The sequence below is a fragment of the Macaca fascicularis genome, chromosome 20 (assembly GCF_037993035.2).
Source record: "Macaca fascicularis isolate 582-1 chromosome 20, T2T-MFA8v1.1".
NCBI lineage: Eukaryota > Metazoa > Chordata > Mammalia > Primates > Cercopithecidae > Macaca > Macaca fascicularis.
The window spans coordinates 46,507,870-46,532,850 of record NC_088394.1 but is presented as its reverse complement, the minus strand read 5'-3'; the positions used below and the strand labels follow the sequence as shown (position 1 = coordinate 46,532,850).

Sequence of the window (24,981 nt, the reverse complement as noted above, 5' to 3'; positions counted from 1 at the left end):
AGCTGGGATGGAGTGAGGGGAAGGGCGGCCAGGGATGAAAAGCAGGAAAGGGGCAGGTTGTGCCCAGCCTTATGGACTATGGGAAGGGATTTAGATGTTCCTCTAAGGACTTTGGGAAGCCGCAGTAGAGATTCAAGTAGGAGAGGGAGGAGTGGATCTCATTGGGTTCTGCAAAGTCAGCCCGGCTGAAGCAGGGAGGAGAAATTCAGAGGCTGTTGGAGTCCTCCAGGCGCAACAGGATGATGGCTTAGAAGAGGATGGGGACCATGGTGAGCAGTGGGCAAATCTGAGATTCACAGAGTCATAGATTGACGAAAGGTGTCCATCTGGCAGCTCTGCAGGGAAGGAAGGGGAGGAGTTAGGAATGACCCCCCAGAATGCCTCTCTGAGCAACAGATGAACAGAGAGCCCTTCACTGGGACTGGGAGGCTGGCAGCGCAGATGCGTCTCAAGAGTAGGTGGGGAAGGCTGCTTCCGACGGGCTGCTTGGGTGTGTGAGCAGCAGTGAGTGGAGGGTACCCAGGTCTTCAGAGCACTTGAAACTCTCAAGGCCCCTACCAACTCCCAAAGCCTCCATGTGCACAAACCCTGGTTCCACCAGGCTGTGTGGTCGGCTGCTCGTCCTCATCCTGGCTGCATTGCCGACCTGCCCCTCTCTGAATCACATCTCCCCACAGGAGGCAGAGCCCTGGCCTCTGTGTCTCTCAAACGGCGATCTCCAAAGATAGAATTTGGGTTTGTTATTGGAGGGCTGCCACCTGCAGCCCTTAGGCCAGCGCCCATGTCACTGACAATTTCCAAAGCCTTGAAAGGAACCTTAATCCAATTGTCTGTGTCGAGCAGGCCACAGGCAGCCCCTCCTTCCCCTCCACTTTCAGCTCTCCCTTCGAAGGCAGCCCCAGGGAGGAGATGTCCAGCACAGCCTGGCCCTGACAGCAGGACAGTCACACACCCAGGAGGGTGTGCCATGAGCCCACTGAAGACTACCACCAGCCAGCCCTCAGTGTGGAAGCCTCCCTGTGCCTGGCGCAGGGCTGCTATGGCTGGGGTGGGGGCTGCATCACTCGAATGCCTGCCAGCCACAGTCCACCCTCAGCACAAAGTGCTGCACAGATGGTACAGCACTCCCGGCAACACATTTCCCAGATGGAAAAACCAAGGCTAATAGACAGGGTCACTCCATAGATCCTGAGAGCGGAAGTCCTACCCCGTTCTGCCTCCAAAGGCCAGCCGAGCTTGTCACGTTGCACATGAATAATAACTGTCCTATGTATCACCTGCTTTCTGTGGCTAGATACGGAGCTAAGTGTTTCACAGGCATTCTCATCTGATCTACACAGCAGCTCCGTGGGCTAAGCACCATTTTCACTCCCATTTTACAGATGAAGAAACAGAGGCACAGAGAGGTTAAGGCACTCGCTCAAAGGTCACACAGCTAGTAAGTGGCAGGGCCAGCATCTGAATCGGGCCTATCTCTGGGGTCAGTACAGTGTTTCTCAATTCCCATTATCTTCCCTCTCCATACAGAGCCTGTGTAGACCACAACATTTTAATACCACAGATATTCTGTGGATCTGTTTATATACCGGATGTATATCTGTGTTTTATACTTAAAAAGACTAAGACTCCTTTGCCCCCCAAGAACCAATTTCTGCCTCCATGGGGTCAACATCATTCCCATGGAGTCAAGGCCAGTGTTGTGTGACAGGAACAGAATACAAGTCACACATGTAATTTTAAATGTTCTAAGAGTCACGTTAAAAAACAAAGAAACAGCCGGGCGCGGTGGCTCAAGCCTGTAATCCCAGCACTTTGGGAGGCTGAGATGGGCGGATCACGAGGTCAGGAGATCGAGACCATCCTGGCTATCCCGGTGAAACCCCGTCTCTACTAAAAAAAAAATACAAAAAACTAGCCGGGCGAGGTGGTGGGCGCCTGTAGTCCCAGCTACTAGGGAAGCTGAGGCAGGAGAATGGCGTAAACCCGGGAGGCAGAGCTTGCAGTGAGCTGAGATCCGGCCACTGCACTCCAGCCTGGGTGACAGAGCGAGACTCCGTCTCAAAAACAAAAAAAAAACAAAAAACAAAGAAACAGGTGACATTAATTTTAACAATGTTATTTAAGCCAATATGATCAAAATATCGACATTTCAAAATACTATCGTTATATGTGATTTGCTTAATTATTAATAAAAAAAAGTTGACATGCTTTTCCTTTTCTACATTAAGATTTTGAAATCCCCTGGGCACTCCCAATCCAGACCCGCCCTATTTCAAACGCTCAGTGGCTGCGTCAGGATAGAGGCTGCCATGGTAGGCAGTGCCCGCCCAGCTCCAACCACTTTGCTAAAGCAACGTTCCACGTCTTCCCTAAAACTCCTGAAAATCCGTCTCTGCAGGACTTCCTCCATCCAAGGAACCCCACCACTCCTAACCAGAGGGTTCCACTTAGTTCTCAGGACCTCCTACAGACAAGACACCATGCTAAAAAGCTCACAAGATACAACTACCACAAGGAGTAAGAACTGGCCCCTGCCCTCAAGCAGCCTACAATCTAAGTGGGAGGAGAGGAGTGAGATAATTACCAACCCTACTGCACACCAGGCTCTGGGGCTTCTCACCCATTCTCTTTTAATCTTCATACTCGTCCTGGGATATTGGTTCTGTTATTACCATCTCATTTTATTGGTAAGGAAATTGAGGCTTGACAGACCATGGATCTTGCCCAGGGTCTACCTATTTGACTTGGCCAACCCAGGGCAGAACAAAGGAGATGTTAGCAAAGCCATGTGGAAGCTTCTAAGAACAAGGAGGGCAGCTTCAGGGAGGGCTTCAGGGAGGGTGTGAGTGAACTTGGAGGCAGCATGAAAGGGAAGAAGGAAGCAGACAGCCAAGGATAAAGCAGAGGCGTGTGTATTTGCAGGGAATACAGAAGCAATAGGTGCATTTCTGATGAACGAAACTGCACAAGCAGAATCTTGGAAGCAGGAAAAGAGGCCGGAATTCTGGGCCCTAAAATGCTGTAGCATGAAGCTGGTGCACAGGGCATGGTATGAGGAGAGCCCAAGTTCAATCACCCAGTCATGGGAAAGCATCCACTGCCCAACCCATAGGCCATAATGTCAGCGGAATCTGACTTTCCAAAATATTTATCAGAAGGCGCTGGGCACCAGACTCCATTCTGTAAACCTGCATGCTGTTCCAAAGCTGAGACGACAGATCTCCCAGAGAACCAGTTAAACTCTCCCTCACATTCTAAATAATGAAAGGAAGGACGGGAAGAGAAGGAGACAAATCAACCTCCTCCAACCGCCCAACTTAAGGGATTAAGGTCCGAAGCAAGACAGGAGCAAGGGGGCCATCTCCTTATCAGGCACACGGCTGCTCTAGACACAGGCAAAACTTGTAACACGCATCCTTCTTCCACACTGGGGGAGAGAAGCACCCAGTCCTAATACACAAAGGTCAGACCCATCCTCCAGGGGCAGAATCTCCAGCCAATCTGTTTCCCTCGGATTTCCAAGACAGAACCGTCCCTCCCATGTACAGAGGTGCTGACCGGAGGTCAAAGAATGAGGCCCATAAATCTCCGACCTGCCAAGGGGGCCCAGATTTCAAACCTCCCAGTGCACCGGCCCACTGCACTCAAAGACACAAGCAAAGGAAGCTGTGGGATGAGTAGATTCAGGAATGTGGATGAAGGAAGAACCCTTCTCTCTCACTGCCAACAATCACCAGAGACATTATGGACTGAATAAATGAGGAAACGCTTGACACAGATGCTCTCACTTAATCCTCCTGAAAGTCCATGAGGCAGGTCCTGCTGTTATCCCCAGTTTACAACGAGAAATGACAGAATCACATGGCCGGGAAATGGCAGCACCAGCTCTAACCTGGACTTCCTGTGTCTCCAGCTGGGGCCCCCCATAGGCTGGCCTACCACTCTCAGTTTCTGCCCCTCTCTGATATGCAGCCCTGGTTTCAAACCCAGTGCTAACCACCTCTCTTCCCTGTTCAAAACCCTTAGGCTTATGTGCGCTTGCAAAATAAGCCCAAAATCCCCAGGGAGGGTTAAGAAAAGGTAGGCGGCTGCTCAGGGGCCCCCCAGACCTCCGCAAGCCAACTCATGTCACCCACTCCCAACTCCAAAAATGCAGCCCACCCTCTCAAGGGGCCCATCCAAGAAGCGGGCTTTCTGGCACCCTATTTTCCTCCCACAGAACGTGAGAATAAAGGGCTCTTTGCTTGTCTCCTGAAATAACTGGCTCTCGCCATAAAGCAATCTTCTGCCCAGTAAAAATATTTCTGTAAAACTTGGTAACTCTATCTGCGGTTCCTTTTCTGAAAGTCAAAAATCTTGGGGAGTGAAATATGGCAGAGGCCGGCTTTATGACAAGCTCATGAAGTCATGTCTACCCGAAACAGGCCCTCCTTAACACTGTGATTAATTTGCTGTTAACCACAGGGACTTTGTGTCTTAATATACTCAAAGCGAAGCACCAGTTCATATTTCTACCAGAACAATACCCACCACCCCAGACCTGGTGTCCAGCCAGGCAGGTAGCAGAGCCATGGCTGGGATCTGGGGCCGGAAAGGACTCAGTGGAGATCGGGCACTCTGCCAAAGGGCCATAACACACAAGGGAGCTGTTACCTGTGGCCTGTCCTTGGCCAAGGAGGAGGTACAGCTTATAAGTGAGGGGTGTCCCAAGATCAGAGTGTAAAAGGCACTCACAGCTAAATCAAACTAACTCCAAGACACCCAGAGAAGCCCCTGAAACCTCCCTAGGGCTTGGTTTTCCCATCTGTAAATGGGAACAGTCATCTCAGGGGAACTCCTGAGCAAACGAATGTGATGTCCCCTCTCAACATCTTCATCCGGCAAACGGCAACCACGCCCCTTCCAGGTGCTATTTTCGGCCCCAAAGAAATGGAGAAGGGTTTACTGGGAATCTTCCAGAACACAGCAGCAGATCCAGAGGCCTTAAAGGGCTACTGAGTATGTCTGCTGGGTGCTCACTGCAAGCTAACACTTCAATGGCCATATGCATTACTTCATCATTTAATCTTTGAAACAACTCCAAACGGTGGGCATTCTGTTCCTCTTTTTATAGGTGAGAAAACTAAGGCCCAACATCAACATAGTTCAGTATAAACCCAAGTCTGAAGCCTGGTCCTAAGCTCCATGCACCCCTCGAATTGGGAGATCACAAAGGGAAAAAGGAGTGAAGTAATGCAATGAAGTCTTAAAAAAAAAAAAAAAGCCAAAGCCATAAAAACTAAAATGGGAGTTCCTAACCTGGGGCCATGGGTGCCCTGAAATTGGAGTGACCGATGTAAGAGTATTTGTCTAAGGAGAGAGACACATGAGATTCGGTGGATTCCCAAAAGGGAAGTTACTCACTCCTTGAGGGTTAAAAATCATCAACCTGTGATCATCATAGAGAGGTGAGAAGCTTGAAAGGAAGGCTGTAACCCAGGTGGGCTGCATGGAGGAGGTGGCAAACCTACCTAGGCTCTTCCAAGATATGATAGAAATAGGTGGATCAATGGTCAGCTACCTGGCTGCCCTGTCCTTACCCAGCCTTGCCAGCTGCTGACCAAAGCCTTGTTCAGTGATTCTGATTGCAGGGACCAGGCCATCCACAGCTGTTGGCTCCACCCACATAGTGTGCTTTCTACAGCCCTCTCCTCTCAAGTCAGTTTCTCATCAGGGAGATTCAAGGGATGCGGGTAAGGGGGTGATCCCAGCCTCCACTCCAGGACAAGCATGTGACTCAGGACTGTCAGAGGCACAGGGATGGGTTCTGGGATGCGACCCAAGTCAAAACAATGGGAGCTCTGCCTGGACTTTTGCTGAAACTTTCTTCTCTAACAGCTGAAGCTGGAAGCCTGGACTGCTGGGAGCCAAGTTGCCATTACCTGGGAAGGGTGTGCCTAAGGATGAAGCCAATCTAAAAGAAAGCAGAGATGAAGACACAGATTGTTGTCCTGGGACACAGCTTGGGCTCAAGGATCCAGCTGTAACTCCACTCCCTGGTTACACAAGCCAAGAACTTGATTGTATGAAACAGTTGACATGGGCTTGAAACCCAGAGTCCCAACGGATCCACAGAGAAAGGTCGCATCTACTTAACCACAAGCTCCCCCTGAAGCTGCTTTCCTCCTTGATTTTGTAGACACCAACCAGGGGGAAAAACTCCAGCTTTGCCAGAAACATAGCAGAGCCATACCCGGGGATCATATCAGGATGTGCAGTGTGTGTCGGGGGCACAGGGGGAGGGGTGGAAGCAGAAATGCACACTGTTGCTCTAAAGCCGACCACAGGCAGAAGCCCACAAACGATCTGAATGCCCAGCAGTAAGGAATCAATGCAATAAATGATGGTCTATCCTTATAACAGAAGGCTTGATAGCCATGAAGAACAATAAGATTATACATTCTGATATGAAATGATTTCCAAGATAAGTTTAAAAAGTTACATATTAAGAAAGCAAGGTGCAGAGCCAGATGTATACATGAATCTTAAGTTAAAAGGAAATATTTAAGGTCTGTATCACTTTCCATTGTAATTGTTGTTGTTGAGAGACATGGTCTCACTCTGTCACTCAGGCCGAAATGCAGTGGTGCGATCATGGCTCACTGCAGCCTCAAACTCCTGGGCCCAAGCCATCTCCTAAGTAGGTGGAACTACAGGCACACATCACCATGCCTGCTAGTTTTTGTTGTTGTTGTTGTCGTTGTTGTTGTTAAGACATGGGGTCTCACTATGTTGCCCAGGCTGGTCTCAAACTCCTGGGTTCAAGCAATCCTCCCACTCTGGCCTCCCAAAGTGCTATGATTACAAGCATGAGCCACTGCACCTGGCTTCTATATCACATTTTTTTTTTTTTTTTTTTTGAGACAGAGTCTCACTCTGTTGCCCAGGCTGGAGTACAGTGGTGCAATCTCAGCTCACTGCAAACTCCATCTCCCGGTTTCACACTATTCTTCTGCCTCGGCCTCCCCAGTAGCTGGGACTACAGGCCCCCGCCACCACACCTGGGTAATTTTTTGTATTTTTAGTAGAGATGGGGTTTCACCGTATTAGCCAGGATGGTCTCGATCTCCTGACCATGTGATCTGCCTGCCCTGGCCTCCCAAAGTGCTGGGATTACAGGGGTGAGCCACCAGGCCTGGCCTCTATATCACTTTTGTATGGTTCCCACCTTAAATGAATTTTTCAATTAATCTACTAAAACCAATGCTTCCTGGTCTTGTTGGCCAAGACAGCTTCTGCTGTCAGTGCAGGGATAAGCATGCACAAACAGGGCATGGCTAGAAGTATCTTGAGGAGCCCACTACAGCAGATATCTCCAAAGGGGGAATCTGGGAGGTGGAGGTGGGAGGAGGCTTCCTGTGTACTGCATACCTTTAGTACTATTTTGGATTTTCTTTTTTTTTCTTTTTTTTTTTTTTTTTAACCATGCGTACGACTTAATTTAAGGAAAGGAAAAAGGTGAGGACCCTTTCTGAAGGGGCAGATGCTCTCTTCAAAGGCACAAAACATCCTGGCTCCATAAAAGAGGTGGGGACTTAGATGGAACAGAACAGAATCCCTGCCCCCTCTGCAGCTGTGTGCCCTCCGGCCAAGCTGCATGGTCCCTCTGAGCCTCATCCACCTGGAAAATGTTCTTGAGGATCTGCCATGTGCCAACCAGGGCAAAAGGCCCAGGGATACAAGACTGAGCCATAAAGAACCTGCCCTGTGGACTTTGCAGTCTGGCCTCAGTTTCCCCATAGTAATAACTTTGATCCTGGCCACATTTCTGTGAATATTAAATGCCTGTCAAAGCCCTGTGAGGAAGGTTTTGCAAGCCATAAAGCCCTGGGTCAATCCTGGCTGGAAAACAGCCACCCACTCAGTGCTGCTGCCTCCAACCCAGCAAGGAGTTTACCTTCCAATGCCCCAGACCAGAGCCAAGAGGACGAGTCCTCACTCAAGAACCCCAGTAGCAGCTGCTGAGCAGAACCTCCAGGGTTAAGAAGGCTAGAAAGGCCCCGAATTGTGACATCACGAGAAGGTGCTCCAATCCAACCATCTAGAAGGAAGATCATGATCATTCCTCACCATGGCCATGGCTGTGGCCAGCCAGGGCCACCCCCACCAAGCCTGAACAAAGCCATGTTACAAGGAGCAGGCTGTGGACAGGCCCCAGAGAGGGTTAACCAGTGCTTCCTGTGGGGGAGCGGTTTCTTTCCACGACCACCTGCTGTGAATCACTCCTTTGACACCTCCCTGCCCACTGAGGATGGAGTTTAGACTGACACACAGGATCTCCTCCATGGGTCCAGGGCTGTGCCCGCTGAGGACTGAGCTTAGCCTGACACAGAGGATCTTCTCCATGCGTCCAGGGCTGTGCTGTCCAATGCGGTAGCCACTAGCCTCGAGGGGCTATTTAAGTTCACATTTAAATTCATTCAAATAAAATATATCTTAAAAGGCAGTCTCTGAGTCCCAGTGGTCACCTTAAGCCACAGGTTCCCAGAAGGGACAATGCAGACACAGAACATTTCCATCATCAGAAAGTTCTACTGGTCAGCACAGTCTAGAAGTCCTTTCCACAGCCCCTTCTTCTTCTCATTCTACAGGGGGGGACCTAGCAGTCTTTTCAAAAGAGGCAAGTGTCAATGACTGCCAGGGAAGCTCTAAATCCATTTGCAAGTTTAAGCAGCTACAGTTTCGGGGATGTGGGAAGAGGAGAGAGAACCACGGAGCGAGAGCTTGTCAGGAGTGAGGGCCTGTGCTGGTGTCTCTGTAGGGTCGCTCATTAGGTCCCGCTACTCTACAAATGGGGAATGCCCTCCTCCTCATCCCTCTCCAACTCCTGCACCCTCCTGTCACCTTTCCTTCAGGGTCCAGTCGGCCCAGCTGTTGCCCAGTACAGAAAGGTTCTGACTCAGGCTTGGGAAACCCCAAGGACTCCACACTTTGAACAGCACCCAAGAGGTTCGGATGTAGGTGGTCCTCGGCCACACCGAGTCCTCCCCAACCCCACACCCTCTGGCTGCTGTCTTCTCTCTCCACTCCTTCTGGCAAACCTTCTCCATAGAGTTGCCTACACACGTTGTTTCCTCATCTGTCATTCACTTTTAAAATGTATCACCTTTTTGAAAAATACAAAAAGTAGCACATGCTCACTTTTTTAAGTCAAACAACCTAAAAATGTACAAAATGAAAAAGCGAAATTCTCTACTCCTCAGGGAAACAGTCCTTGACAGTGTACTCTTCCAGCTCTTTCTCTATGCCCCTGCAGATACATAGTGACACAGGCCTGCGTAGACTTTCGCACATTGTAAGAAACAGGACCACAGCCTATGAATGTTTTGCACTTGCTTTGCTCATTCAGCAGTGTTTCAGGGTCTCTTTCCTGTCAGCAAGAGAGGACCTTACTCGCTGGGCTTTCACCAGTTGCAGAGAGCTCAATGAGAAGTCCACACCACTGTTACCTTGTACCCTAGGGATGGATGTTTGAATTGTCACAAACTTTTCATTCTTCCAAATGCAGCCATGAATATTCTTGTAAGTATGTGCTTCTGCTCCCCTGCACGTTTCTCAGTCCCTTCGTGAGCCACCCAAGTCTCACCTCTGCTGTCACTTCACCAAGACAGTTCCTGCCAGACCCAACTGTGACCACCAGGATTCTAAACTCAAGGAACACATCTCAGTCCTTTTCTATAACTCCACTCCCTCTTCAAGAGACCACCTACTCTCTGGTAGACTGTGTGGATGGCCCCCAGTGAATCCCACTTCCCAGTATTTATGCCCCTGTGTAGTTCTTTCCCCTAAATCTGAGCTGGACCTGTGACTTGCTTTAATGAAGAGAATGTGTTTTTGCTAATTCCAGGCCTAAACCTTAAAAAGTCCTGGCAGTTTTTGTTTCCATACTCTTGGGAAAGACAGCCACCATGTAAATCGGATTACCCTGAGACTGCCATACTGTGAGGAAGCCCAAGCTACCCACGAGGTGAGGCCAACTAGAAGAGAACTGAAGCCCCAGACATGTCACCCAACTGGAGCTGCTGCAGTCAGACCCTTGCTGTCAGAGCCACCCTAACTGTGCCACATGGAGCCACAGACAATTTAACCCTCCCAGGCTCTGCCCAAAGTGCATACTCTCAAGCAAGTCATACAGTGATCAAGTCACTAATTTTTGGACTTTTTTTTTTTTACAGCAGTAGAAACAAAACCTTCTCCTTTCCTTTAATGCATTTGAGAGGAGGAAGCAGAAGGCAGGAGAGGTCATAACAGATACCTCATAGCTAAGCTGGACACACCCCCAGGCTCAGGGTTCCCAGCACAGCATTGTGTCCAACCCCTGACAACTCAGCCATGTCTGTCTTTCTCCTGGGATGAAGCTGCTGCTGTTGGCTTCTCAGGGGAGAAGCCATGGGCCCCCCCCCATGGGACTGCTCATCCCCTTCATTCCCTAAGCAAAGGGAGTGAGCCAGCAGCAAGAACCCACAGCATCCTTGGGAGCACTGACCCAGGCCCAAAAGTCAACAAACCAAACAGCTCAGAAAGCACAGAGAGGTCAGGAAAGTTGCCCTAGGTCACACTGCTAGTGAGAAGTACAGCCAGGGCTCAAAACCAGGCAATCAGGCTCAGGGCCTGCACCAGTGACCCACACTAGTGTTTTTCTAACACTCTGATTATGACCTATAGTAAGAATTATATTTTACAATGTGCCTCTGCTGTAGATAGATAGATATAGATATATGTATATGGGTTTGGGTATAGGTGTGTGTGAAGTGTGTGTATACATTTTTTTTAACTAGAACAAAAAATTACATAAAACAATATTTACTCTTACTATATATAATGTTTTCTCATATTTTTACTCTTTTCTATTTCATTTTGGTCACTAAATTGATGTCATGAACAATGAATGGGGCTGAGACATACAGTTGGAAAAAAAAAAAAAAACTCACCTAAACTGATTTAAGATGGCTCTAAAATCACACTGATCTGAATTTGAATCTTGCTGAAGCAAGATTCCACTTCCAAGCCAAGGGGCCTTGGGCAAGGTGGTTGACTTCTTTAAAGCCTCAGTTTCCCTATGGGTAAGATGGGCATAATAATAACAGCTGCCTCATAACGGTGCTCTGAGAAGCCAGCACTATGAACAGTGCTTGGCTCAGAGCCTGGCACACAGCAGACATGCAGCAAGCAGCAGCTACACTGTTACCACCTCCTCCTCGGGCTGCTGCTCCCAGGCTCAGCACGGGGCTATGCACACAGTGGGCAGCTCATGGGCACATTGAGCCTGCAGCCACTGAGAAAGCAGGCACGTACCCAGGACCAGCTGAGGCAGTGGGTACCTTTGGACTTTCCAGGGCAGGGAGCAAGCAGAGAAAGTCCCCAGTGCCCGCTGAAAAGGCAACTTTGTTCCTGGATTATAGTAGTTCTCTTCAATCATCTTTTTGCCTTTGAAGGGGGAAAGAAGGGTAAAACAACAAAGTCAGGGTCAAAAACTGTCCTGGAACAAGGCTCCCTCTGGAAACCAGGCATGGAATGAGCATGGCACCACACACCAGCACCCCCAAATCCACTCAGTGGAGCCACCGCAAGCCAAGGCCTCTGAGTGAGGGGCCCACCAGCCCACACAGCCTTCTGAAGTTAGGAAAACATCCTCCGGCCTGAGTCCATTAGCAAGGCTGTGGCCTGAGGGAAGACAGCCCCATCCTGCTAACAGGGTCCTTTTATGCTCTACCTCCCCCCTCCCCAGGGCCCCAGCTCTATGCTCAAGGCCAGCAGGCTTGGGCAGCCCAGCAAGCCAGCCAATCCGCTCCAGGGTGACACTATTTCTTGTGACTGAGAGGTTCTCCTCCCTACCTCTTCCAATCTGACCAGAAAGCTGGAGTCCAGACACCAGTAACACTTCATGGAAGACTTGCAGCGAGGAGACAAGGCCTCGTGACGGGCTGCAACATACAGTGGTACCACCCAGCCCAGCAGGCACTGCCCACTCCCCACGGCTGCACCACATAGTTCTGCCGTTACACCTCAGAGACTGGAATGTGGTTCCAAGTCAGACACCGAGAAGGCAGCTAAAGATTTTCTCTGTGTACCAACCCTGCATGCCTCCTGGCCTTTGCACATTCCATGCCCTCTGCCTGTAATACTTTTAATAAACCTTTCATCACCTAGCTATTTCCTATTTATTCTTTGGGTCTTAACAACTTACGCATCACTCCCTAATCCGAAGTAGAATCCTCCCTTATTCTCCTTCCCCATCCTTTTCCTTCACCACACTTAGCACACTGGTACCACACTTAGCACACATCCGGGTGATCACTAGCAAACAACACTGGCAAGCTGCGAGAGAAGGGGTGACATCTTCTTTATTCTTTAACTTGCTGAAATGAACCCATTTCTACCCTTAAAACAACTCCATGAGGTAGGAACCATTACTCTACCCATTCTACAGATGTGAAAACTGAGAATCAGAGATGAGCCATCACTTGGCCCCACCGTGCTGGGGAGAGGTGCAGCTGGAACTCGGACCCAGGAAGTCTGATTCTATAAGTTCTAAGCACACCTCTGGCACCTTCTATGGGCACATGCTGGTCTTCAGCATAAAGTCTCCCAGCCCACATCTTTTGTTTGTTTGTTTGAAACAGAGTATCACTCGTCACCCAGGCTGGAGTGCAATGGCATGATCTTGGCTCACTGCAACCTCCATCTCCTGGGTTCAAGCAATTCTCCTGCCTCGGCCTCCCAGGTAGCTGGGATTACAAGTGACTGCACCATGCCCAGCTTTTTTTTTTTTTTTTTTTTTTTTTTTGTATTTTCAGTAGAGGCAGGGTTTCATCATGTTGGCCAGGCTGGTCTCGACCTCAGATGATCCGCCCATCTCGGCCTCCCATCCCAGCCCACATCTTTACTTACCCTTCCTGTGCCTCCCACATTGCTCTCCCACCAGACTGAAATATACTGTGCACAGCTTCCTGGCACTGAGGCTTTGCTCGGCCTGCACTCTCTGCCTTGGATGCAGCCTGAGTCCACCTCTCCCTGGCTGGGCTAGTGACTCTAACTTGCTGGGCCGGACTCCTCATCTATGTGATAGCAGAATAATACCTAAGGCAGTTGTGAGGATTCTACAAGAGAATGCATTATGTATTAGGCACAATGTTTAGTGCATATGATACTCACTCGTGTGTCCTTTTATCACTAACATACTACTTCTCTACCACCACCACCATCAGAATCTTAAAGGTCTAAATCAGCAAACACAAGCCAGAGTACTACAGGCCAAATCCAGTCGTCTGAGTCACCCAAAAAAAAGTGTTTTCTAAAAATTTTAATTGGTTAACAATAATTTTTTAAATTGGAAAAGTTTCACATAAAAATCCAGACAGCTGGATTTTCTTAATGATCAGCCCACGTGGCAACACCAGGGTCATATTCCCACATGGCAGTGATTGGCTGGGGTTGAGTGGCACTGCCCCCTTGAGGCAGGGTGTGTGTTCCCCAAGGGTCACCCCGGTTCCCACCCCTCTCAGATGTCTCCCACTGAGCCTGTGGCATTCATTCATATGACCTCTCTGGCCCCTGTAGGTCCTTAAGTTTCTAACCCCTGATCTCAGTCTTACCACTCTTCAAATCCCTACTCACATGCCCACCTCCTTCAAAAAAACTCTCCCCAACCTCCACAGCCCTGTGCTTCCCTTACGGTTTTATACTTTAACAGTTAACTTGCACTGAGTACTTCATGCAAAGATTCAAAGTGAAATATTAGCCTATCAAATGCGGTCACATTTAAAAGAATAATCTATCATGACAAAGAATTTTGCAGGGCCAAGAAGGTTGCACTAGGAAATCCAGCAATGTAAATCAAGCATACAAATCACACACCATGTTAGCAAAGAATGATCCATTCCATCTGCATCCCAACAGCATGTGACAAAATTCAATAATTATTCCTGATTTTACAAAGCTCAGAAAGCCAGGAGTTGAAGGAAGCTTTCTTAAACAAAAAGTATCATACTTGGTAGTTGTTAAATAGAGTATGAGAGATTCTAACCAATGCAATAAGAGAAGAAAAATTGATGAAAGGCAATAGGGACAGCTTAGTTCCACTCTCACAGAGGCAAAAACTATGTCCTAGTCCTCACAATTTCCACAACACCCTAAGCACAGCACGTGGGATAGAGAAAGCATTAAAGTATTTGTGGAATGAATAACACCCCGGATGAGTTCTGACCCCTGGTACATGTTCTCAAAACATCCAGTACTTTTTGGAGGCACATATCACAACTTAAATTGCACAACTTGTTTATGAAAATATTTCTGTTTTCCTATGAGATGCTAACTTCCATGAAATCAAGGCCTTCACTCTAGGTACCAAGCATTTCTAGGTGTCCCTGGCCTAAAGCAGGTACTCAATGCCTGCTGCAAGAGACACAGGGGCCTACTGGAGGGTGCGGGGTGGGAGGAGGCTGAAGATCTAAAACTACCTATTGGGTACTGTGCTTATTACCTGGGGGATGAAACAACCTGCACACGAACCTCCTGTGACACACAATTTACCCATATAACAAACCTGTACATGTACCCTGAACCTAAAATAAAAGTTAAAAAATATATATAGGGCTGGGCACAGTGGCTCACACCTGCAATCCCAGCACTTTGGGAGGCCAAGGCAGGAGGATCATTTGAGGCCAGGAGTTTAAGACCAGCCTGGGCAACATGGTGAGTCCCTATCTCTAAATTAAAAAAAAAAAAAACCCTACTGCAGATGCATGAATGAATGCACTCAATAGACAGTGCTAAATTACCATGATTTTATTCTACTTCTCAGCTGGAGAATCTGAAGCCCAGGCAGGGAGTCTTTGGCTGAGGCCACACCAATGTGAAGCCCTCTCAATACCCTGGTGTCCTCTGAAAGGCATCAACCACACACAAGGCCACACACACATGCCACAGCCCATGTGACTTAACAAGTAAGGAAAGCGAAGCCCAGACCCATGCCTCAGAGCCCTCTAAACAAACACATCCAGGACCCACCCCGGTGGGCCACGCCGCCACCACTCTGAGGCTGGGGATGACTTCAGTGCGGAGACCTGAGGCTTTCCTCCCAGAGCCCCACGACTGGTGCCCACACGGCTAAACAGCTCCCTTCTGCCTTCCCAGGAAGCTATCAAAGAATTACTTATGTCTCTGGAAGTGCTTGTTTAGAGAAGGTTCTCCACCCCACCTGGGCTTGGCAGGAGCGCAGCATCACCAGGCTGCCCTTCGGGGCTGCTCAGGCTTGCCTCCAGCCCCTGGAGGAGCTCGGTCATCCTTCACGCGGAGAGTCGAAGCCATGAAGCAGCGGGAAGCTTCCCAGGATAAACGGAGCAGGGTGACATCAAAGTCCTCCTTCCAGATTAAACAACTGAGGCCTTCAACTCTCGCTGGCGTTCCTTCCAGGATATTCTGGGCTCCTGCCTCAGTTCTCCCTCCGACGGAATGGCAGATATTTTGTTTGTGAGAGACTGAATTTTTTTCCTTCCTCAGGGAGAGGAGGAGGAGGAGGAGGAGGGGGAAGGGAGGTGGGGAGGGAGAAGAGAAAGAATGTCTGTGAGAGACAAGAGCGGCAAAAAGAACACGTGTGAGTGGGCAAGAGAGAGGGAAGGCAGGGAGGCAGCTGGAAGTGCCTGGTTTGGAATCCAACAAGTGATGTGAAAAATCCAAAAGCATCTAAATCCAAGCATGTTGTGATTCACAGCCATGGGGCGAGGCTGCAGGACCCCCGAGCTAGGAGGATTCCAGAGCACCTGGCTCACCAGTGCCAGGGGGGCTGCACATCCTGTCTCAGACAGCCTTGCTCAGCCCACATGGGGGACCCTCTTTCCATAGGCACAGGCACGCTGCAGCTCTGGGGCACGATGAGCTCTCTCTGGGATTCGCTGGTCACTCCCTCTTGTTCCCTGGTCCCTGAAGTGCCTCCTTCTTGAGGAGCAATCCCACCCCACAGGTCCCCCGTAGCTCTGACAGCTGGGCTTGCAGTCCTGCGGCTAGCCTCCTCCCCAACACGACAGCAGGGCCACCCACCCAAATAGGCCGAGTTGTGCCCCCAAGGACCTGTCCGTGACACAGGGGCAGCACGCTGACTGCCCACCCTGCTCCACCCGACATACCTGTCCAGAGGGACAGACAGGTAACTCAGATGTGCCAAGAGCCACCAACGTGCGAGGCTTTCCACAGACAGTGCCAGGAACGACTTCCAGTTCCCACAGGCTGCAGAGCCACTTGGAGGCCACATTCCCTTCTTGATTACCCACTTGATTCCACACAGAAGCCTCCTGGCAACCCCCTACCCCATCTTACAAGGGCAGCTTGAGCCTGGGGCCTTGGTCAGCTCTTCCCCCAATCTCCAACTCCTTCCTCCTCTTTCCTCAGCCTCAGTGGCCCGTCCTACCCCCTCCCTCCCAGAGTGCCTCTGTGTAGTCCTAGGAATGGGCCTGGGTGCTCACTGCTGCTTTGCCCCCTTCATCAGACTGGAAGCCGCAGGAGGGCAGGAACCACGTCTCTCTTATTCTCCACTGTATTCCCAGAGCCTGGCCCAGTTAGGGACTTATTAACTCATAATTAATAACAAGGCCAAGTGTAGTGGCTCACATGTGTAATCCTAGCACTTTGGGAGGTTGATGTGGGAGGATGGTTTGAGGTCAGGAGTTCAATCCAGCCTGGGCAACAAAGCGAGACCCAATTGCTACGAAAAAATAAAAATAAATTAGCCAGGCACAGTGGCGTGCACCTGTAGTCCCAGCTACTCGGGAGGCTGAGGCAGGAGGATCACTGTGAGGCTGCAGTGAGCTATGATGACGCCACTGTACCCCAGCCTGGGTGGTAGAGTGAAACTGTCTCTAAAAAAAAAAAATAAACAAAGAATTATTGATAACAATTTATATTAATTCATTAAGCTGAGTGCCTGAAAGAAAAGGCCTGGTTCTACCCTTCCACTCCAGACAGGAGGACCTGGGAAAAGATGGAATTTGGAAGCAGGAATTAAAGGGAAGAAGCTGACCAGGGAAGAGGAGCTGGGGAAAAAGGAGGCAGGGAGGGTGTCTTCATTTATTTCTTCTTTTTTTCCTGCTGACAGTTCAGCCTTGATGTTTCATGCCCTCATGGAGCTGGTTTGATCCCAGAGTGTACCTGAGCTTCCTGGTACAAACAGCAACACTGTCCATCGATCCATCCATCCCTACCTTCCAATATCCCCACTGGGCGAGCAGAGGAAATGTCCCCTGAGTTCTAGGACCTTGCAGGACCCATAGCAGGTGCCTCCTGGATTTGATTTCCCCCAGGTTTCCTGCAAAAATGTGAATGAAGAGGGTGCTCCTGGGCTCTAGAGAACAGAAGGCATGCATAGTCTGGGTCAGGGGTGCCTCCTTCCCCAAGAAGAAATGTCTCAAAGTGAGGACAAGACACTCCTCGAAGCTTCTACCAGAGACCACATCACAAAGACCCATTAAAGCACTAAGAAGATGACACCCATGGCTGCCACCCACCCATCCTGTGGGACCTATGGAAAACCAGAAGGTCCCTCCAGTCCCCGGCACTCTGCCCAGCCCAAGCTCTCCCAGCCTCTGCTTCCCACCCCCCAGGAGGAAAGACAGTGCCCAGGCTGGGCCAGGCAGCTGGCCCTGGTGCCCGTGAGTAGAGGGGACCCTCCCTGGAGAACTCGAAAATGCCAGTGAGCAAAGCTCAAACACCTCCACCCTGAGTCCTTCTCCAGCCTTAAAGCAAATCATCTTTTAATCCTGAAACACCAAATATTTAATTTATGCTCTACCTCAAATGTCAAGCCCACCTCCCAGCACATAGCTTTGAAACCACGTAAAGAAGCCTAACACTTTCCATATGGTAAAGACATGGGGCCTTTTAATTGTGCCAACTGGTATCATTCAAGGGTAATTCCCTTGGAATCCGGCGCTCGGGCAACAGCTGGGCCAGCCTCCAATCTCATCACCCAACCCCACATGTCCCCGTGGGACATGTAAGCCTGCACCCTCCTCATCTTCTCCAAATATCCAAATGTACTAGGTGCCCCCAGCCAAATTACCAAACTGCCTGGCAGCCGCCTTTGATCCAGAGGCGGGCTTGCCTGCACCATGGCTCTCAGCCTATTTATTCGGGCAGCTCTGCTGTACAAAAACAAAAGGGCCAATCGGGGCCGTGGGGAGGAGATTGTTTTAAATCTGGTTGTACATATTTACAATCAGCCTGTGAGTGTATACAGAGGCACACAGGCCTTCACCAAGTGTCTCCCACCTGATACCTGAGTCCCCTGCACTATTTAATCAATCTATTAAGCTTTTTCACTTGTCCATTCTATTTTCCACACCCAGTGTTTCCAATTGGTTTTCTTCTCTAACTGCCTGTTGCTGCTTCATGTTTCCAGCATCCTCCGTTGTCTGAGTTTATGATGCTTATTTTGCTTTCTAATTCTGTTTAACACAGTGTTCTCTGGCGTGTGTGCTGGTCAGTTTATTGCTTCTCTTCCACAGTACTCGTGTGCCTCCCATTTCTCATTCCTTTTCTCCTATGAGCCCATATTCACTTGGACTTGCTCATGTCCCCATGGAAAGGGCAAAAGCCCAGCCCTTGGCCTGCATCCCTCCAAGTGAGCCTGCCATGAGAGTGGGGGAGGCAGAGAGCCTCTGGTGCTCTTATCCCAGCCCTATCACTCCCTGTTTGTAGGCCCCCATCTCCAACCCTACAAATGTCTTCAGTGAATCTCCCAGTAGGTTAACTTTCTTCCCAGGTTCAACGGTTATAATCCCATCATAACCCGCCAGGGACGAAAATATTATACCCATTTTGCAGATGAGCTAATTAAGGTATACAAGGGTAAAATGGTTTGCACAGGTGACAAATAACTAGGACAGAGCCTGACCTCATTTATTTCTGTATTTAAGAGGGCAGGCTTAGTTTAATGCCAGCATGGTCACCCTTTCACATCTCAGGACCCTGTGTGCAACTTGGACTCATCTGGGACATTTCCCAAGTTCATCAGATCCCGTCAGGAAGGAAGAGGGCAAACAGGGGCCATCCTGCTTCTGCCTGCCCCACGACTGGCTCATCTCGAAGCACCCCCTCTCTGGGAGTTTTGTATGCAGCACCCTCCAGGTGGATGCCCTGACACAGGGCTTCTCTACACATGGCTTCTCCTAGAAACTGCTCCAGAAAGGGAGAAACACACAGTCCACACCAGCGGGCTGTCAACACTACAGGGTTATGGGGAGGATTAAGATAATATAAGCAAAGTGCTTGACACATATAGGCACTTAATAAATACTAGTTATTATTGCAATAACAGTAATATCAGTTGGATGAGCCACTGTGTCTCCAGCCACTTAGTTGACAGGCCACATAAACGACTGGAGGCAGAGACTAGCCCCAAAACAGGCTTGGGGTTGGTGGGAGGACCTCTGCCAGCCCTTGGAAACCAGCAGACTTTGCAGCCCACGCCCTCCTACATCCTGATAATATCATGGAAGAACCTACCAGCTACCCCTTCGGCACCAGAGGGAATCGAGGAAATGAACTAGCCTGAGGGTTGCCCATTGCTGTCCTGTTCAATAGCTCAGTGCTTCCCAAACTGGGCATTCCATTCCCACATTCACAATTTTGACCACTTGTACTTAATATTTTTCTCTGAATCGACTTCACATTAGACTCTTTTTTAACTTAGCTTCATCCTAAGCAATAATATCTGCAAAATCATGGGTTTGATGTCCTAGCTATTTTTTTTTCTGGTTAAAAAAAAAAAAAAAAAAGATAACTATTAAGATTTAAAATGTTCATCCAGGTACCACCTGAAATCACCTGGAGGACGCCTGGAGTGCTGTTCCACACCCTGGACTCCCCCTGAAGGTCTGACTCCTTATCACTACCTCTGCAGACACACTGGCTGGGCCATCTGGGGCCAAGGTTGGTGAAAACCCAGGCGTCTGGGTCCCCAGCAGCAAGAACAACTCCCAAGGAGACAGAGGCCGGCCCCCTGCTTAACATCTTTGATGGCCGGGGCCCACCCTCCAACCACCTGACACATGTCACGCCAACGGCTCTGAGCCTCACATCTTCAAAAGTACTTTGAACAAACATTAATGACCTCTCAGCATTTCTCTGAGAGAGGGGGCGAGGGAGGGAGCGGGACAGGCACCATCCCATGCTGTCCTCAGCTAGGGGAAGAAACCAGGCAACAGAATTCCGTGACTTCACCAAAGCCACAGACTTAAGCTGGGGCCCCCTCCCCATCCTCCCTCACTTCCCCCAATGGTAACTTTTACTGGCCTGCATTCCTCTCGCTGGGAACACTACTATTTAATTAAAAACGACAGACTTTTGTTTTCCTCTCCCTCTTTCCTCCTCCCTCCCATCCTCCCAGACTGGATGCCAAGGAGACCCACCAAAAACATGCGGGTAACATTTGTTATGGCTTTGAAGATAAAAGTCAATTGAAGTAAGCCCTCGTTGTATTTCAAGTTTTCCCTCTAGCACGGAGCAAGCTGCCTGGCAGTTCAGAAAAAAAAGAAAAAGGAGGGACTGCAAATAAATGTCATTCTGCAGGAATACTTTGTAAAAATAAACAGGCTGAAAAAACCCAAAACTTGATTAATGGAAATCCACTCAGTGGGCCTCTGTCTGGAGCTGCAAATGCATTTGTTCATACGGCTAAATTAGACCATTTTCGTTGGTCTTTAAATAAATAAGTAGATCAAAAACTAGAAAGGGCAGGAGAAGAAGGGAAGGTTTGTAGTTCTGTTTTTAAAGGGCCTCAACTGCAGTGCCCCCCACCCACCAAGATTTGACCTTTACTAGGGGACAGCAGCTCCAAGTCCAACCAAGCCAACAGAAGACAGAGAAGCCCCCAGTTAAGCAGTGGTGGTGGAGGAGGACAGGGGAGCTTCTCCCAGGCCCAGAGGTTATTTCATCCACACACAGGAACTGACTTTATCCACAGGTCCACCTCCCGACACCAGCACTACAAGCGGGCTGCCAGGTCCCACCACCCAAATACACACACATCTGAAGTCTCCACTGGCCTCTCCCCAGCCCATGGATAAGACCAAAGAACTAACCAGACCTGAGACTCAGTCTATTCCCCCTCTAAGTTTAAAAAAAAAAAAAATTAAATGTCACATCAAAAAGTTGATTCATCCTTTGATCCTAGGCTTGCGCGAGTTCCACGCAGACCGCCTGAAAGCCCCGTGCAGAGTTCCGGAGCTCACAGGACATCTGTGAACGCCAAGTCCCAGGCCAGGAGCTGGGGCTGGACTCACTCATTCCCATCACACTTAGTGCTCCTCCACGAATTCCAGCCTCAGGGACCCATGGGGTGAAGGCTCAGGGCTGTGCCCAGGCTACAGTAGAATGAGGCCCTCTCTCTCATGTGCCAAGTAAGGGGTCTGCCAGGTCTCAGTCCCCCTAGATCTGCCACCCAGAGGGCCGCCTGCTCTGCTGGGGTTCCTGTACAGGTGGCACTGATGAATGCCACAGACAATCGGAACATATTCAGATCCTGGGGCTAGCACAGCTCTACCCTCCACCCAGACACCCCAATACCGCCCTCTCCCTAGCCCCTACTCCACCTCCACCTTTGAATGCTGGTGGCAGAAACAAGGTAGAAGTCAGAGCAGGTCCCCAAATCCCTCCGGTACAGACATGCTTCCCCATCAACTGGACCTTCACCACCTCCCCACCTAGGACCTTTCCCCCAGGCAGCCCTCTGCCTCCAGCTGGGCACTTCAAGGTTCTCCAAGGCATCCGGGAAGAGGGTCGCGTTGGTGGAGCAGGGGGCAGCTGAGAAGAGATTTTTAGACCCAGAAGCTGTGCAGGAAAGTGCTCAGAGTTGGGGTGCATGGGTTTGGGGACCCATCTCTGAGGCTGAAAGGAGGCCAGGAGGTGGGGCAGGGTGGGGAATCATACCCGGGTGCCTCGGCCTATGGTGCCCGCCAACCGCAGCTGTCGGGGTCCCGAGACACCGCCCGGGCAGCGCTGTCTCCCGATCCACTCCTCGATGCCCTTCCGAGCCCAGGCAGCGCTCACGGCGAAGCTGTCACCTGGGGCGGGGACGACATGAAGCCCCTGAGTCTGGCTCCGGGGACCAAAACTTACCCCCGCGGAGGGAAGGAGGCGCGGTGGGAGGCGAAGGGCCACGGCACGGGAGCCAGGAGGGGGTTCGCGGGCTGAGGCAGGAGCCAAGAGAGGGACGCGGGTAAGTAAATGGGGATTCAGCGAAGCCCCAGGAGCGAGGAGACAGAAGAGGGCAAGAGGGGTGAGCAGTACCCCTGGAGGACGGGTTTGGGGATCAGACCAGGGAGCGCTGGTGGCCAGGACTGCAGAGGAGAGGGCTGGGGGTCAGGAGAGGGGCCGCAGTAGGGGCAGGAGCCAGGATACGGGAGAAGGCTCCGGGGGGCAGGAAGAGGGGGCAGGGTCTTGCGGAGAGGCGCTCGGGGGTCTGAGGAGAGGGCGCCCTGGGAGCCGAGGGCAGGGACGCGGGAGGGGGAGGGGTTGAGGGTCAGCGGTGGGAGCGCAGGACCGCGGGGAGCGGGTAGAAGGGACAGAGGAGGGGGCGCGAAGGCTGCTCCGGGAGCGGGCTTGGGGAGCCGGTGGCCGGAACTGGGGCTTGGGGGTGGCCCTGGTCATAAGACCTGGTGGGCTGGGCCGTTCTGCCGCGGCCGCGGTGTCCCCCGCGTCCATCCCCGAGGTCTGCGCCCCGCGCGCCCCTACCTTCCGGGCTCTCCCTGCGCTTGCACACGGCGGCTGCAGGCACATCGCGAGGCGGCGGCGGCGGCGGCGGGAGAAGGAAAGAAAGGAAGGGAGAGAGTTAGCGACCGCGGCGGCGAGGGCGGCGGGGCCCGGGGCGAGCGCGCGGGCGGGGGCACTGACCCGGCTTGGAGTGAAGTTTCCCCATGCTGGGGCTGCGGCGGCTGGGAGCGTCCCTAAGCCATGCGCCCGGCCCGCTGGCCTGGCGCCTCGCCTGGCTCTCCGCCTCCTCTCCTCAGCCTCCGAGCCGAGCGGAGCCCGAGGCGGAGCCGGGACGCGCTCCTGCCGCCGTCGCCGCGGCCCGACTGACGCCCCGGAGCGCGGAGCCCCCAGCCCGCCGCCGCGGCCCGCGCCTCCCCGCGCGCCCATTGGCCGGTGCGGCGCATCAAAGGCGAGGCGGGCGAGGCGGGCTGAGGCGGGGGCGGGGGAGGGGGCGGGGACGGGGCGGGGACGGGGGCGGGGCACGGACCGGAGGGGCGGACACAGACCGCGCTCCCAGCCGCGGTCTGGGGACCCCGCGGGGCAGCTTTTCCAGGAGGCGTATTGGGACAGAACACCCCGGCCCTCGCCAACTGTACTGTCACTTCCCTCCGCTCCAGGTTCCTTCTAAACCGGCAAGGCGAGCCTCGGCGGCTCCAATTTACAGGTGGGGAAACTGAGGTCGGGAGCGGAGACCTGAGCTGCTCAGGTGCAAGCTTCGACAGCGCTGCCTTTTCCCAGTCTTCCCACGACCTACCTTCTACAGAAAGTGTTCATTACCCGCCCCGTGCCCCGCCCCCCACCAGCGCACTCCTCTAGTTTCTTATTTGGGAAGTCCAGGAGGAGACCCCAGCGCACCCCGGGTCAGTGTGGGCCCAGCCCTCTCTTGGCGGCGACAAACGTCCAAAGCGCCCCGTTATCAGCCAATCTCTCGCATCTCCTCGTCCAGGGGCCCGTGGGTGCCCGCCCGGATCGGGGCGCGCTGCCAAACTGCGCGGCCCGGAAGGGGGTAACCGCTAGGTCTTTGATCTTCCTTGGTTTCCGCTCCCCGCTGCAGTTCGCCAGACCCATGGGTTTGTTTGTTTTGTCTGGGGAGGTCTCTGCGGGGAGGTTGCGCGGCGGGGGTAGGGGGGCGGTGGACATCAAGGGGTTGAACCCCACCTTTGTGGCTCTCAGAACGCCTGCCCCCTTCTGGGGACACTGTGGGTCCGTGTTACGCTCGTCCTGGTACCAGGCAGCCCAGGCGTGGGAAAAGAAAAGCCGGAGCTCAGAGTGAAACCAGCCCCGACCTTTGACGTGAATTCCCTGTGCTCAGTTTTGTGATCTGTAAAATGGAGGCTCCATTCTGCCCTTTTTGCCGACTCTCCAGAGCAGCACTGCCCAATAGAAATATAATGTGGGCCACATTTGTAATTTTACATTTTCTCGTCGCCGCATCTTTTAGAAGTGAAAAGAAATAGATGAAATATTAATAATATATTTCGCTTAACTCAATACAGTCAGCCCTCCCTGTAGGTTCCACATCTGCGGCGTCAACCAGCTGTGGACTGAAAATATACAAACAGAATAATACAGCAAAAATAAAGAATAAAAAACTTTTTAATACAGTATAACAACTATTTACATAACATTTACATTGTATTAGGAATTACAAGGAATCTAGAGATGATTTATAGTATACAGAAGGGTATGTGTAGGTTATATGCAAATACTACAAGACATTTTATATAAGGGACTTGAATTCTGGGGATTTGGGTATCTTCTGGGATCCTGGAGCCAGTCCTCAAAGATACCAAGGGAACACTGTATATCTAAAATAGTATAATTTCAAAATATAATGAGATATTTTACATTCTTTGTATTGCACTAAGTCTTTAAAATTCAGTGTGTATTTTACACTTAAAACACATCTCAAAGACTAGCCATATTGCAAGTGATCATTTGCACTTGGCATTGTGGCTACTGCATTGGGAAGCATCGCTCCAGAAGATCTACATGTCTCAAAAGGACATTAGGAATTCACAGCCCCCCAGAGTCATAAACCTCTTCATCCAAGTGTCTTACTTTCATCTTCCAAGCTTCCTTTTATACACACCCTTTTTGGTAGAAACGAAGGCTAATGTTATAAGCAGGTACATTATAATCCTGTTGGCTGGGTGGTTTCATTTGAGGAGTGCTGAAACCACAAAAATATATTACTGT

The 24,981-nt window shown here is 50.9% G+C and overlaps 1 protein-coding gene across 5 annotated transcripts in view; it reads right to left on the bottom strand.

Annotated features, from left to right (window-relative positions):
- The window catches only part of NKD1 (NKD inhibitor of WNT signaling pathway 1), a 90,043-nt gene extending 66,936 nt beyond the window's left edge, over nucleotides 1-23,107 (bottom strand). For 2 of the 5 annotated variants that reach the window (XM_074027565.1, XM_074027563.1), the window contains exons 1-4: nucleotides 22,924-23,107; nucleotides 22,765-22,797; nucleotides 21,961-22,094; nucleotides 15,239-15,601 (exon numbers count right to left, since the gene is read on the bottom strand). In XM_074027565.1, the coding sequence (XP_073883666.1) occupies nucleotides 15,239-15,262 (24 nt within the window). In that variant the 5' untranslated portion in view covers nucleotides 15,263-15,601; nucleotides 21,961-22,094; nucleotides 22,765-22,797; nucleotides 22,924-23,107. Of the gene's footprint in view, nucleotides 1-15,238; nucleotides 17,339-21,960; nucleotides 22,095-22,764; nucleotides 22,798-22,923 lie in introns of all 5 variants that reach the window. The other 3 variants (XM_005591896.5, XM_065537710.2, XM_074027564.1) reach the window with 2 other exon arrangements.
- Between the last annotated feature and the right edge of the window lie 1,874 nt (nucleotides 23,108-24,981).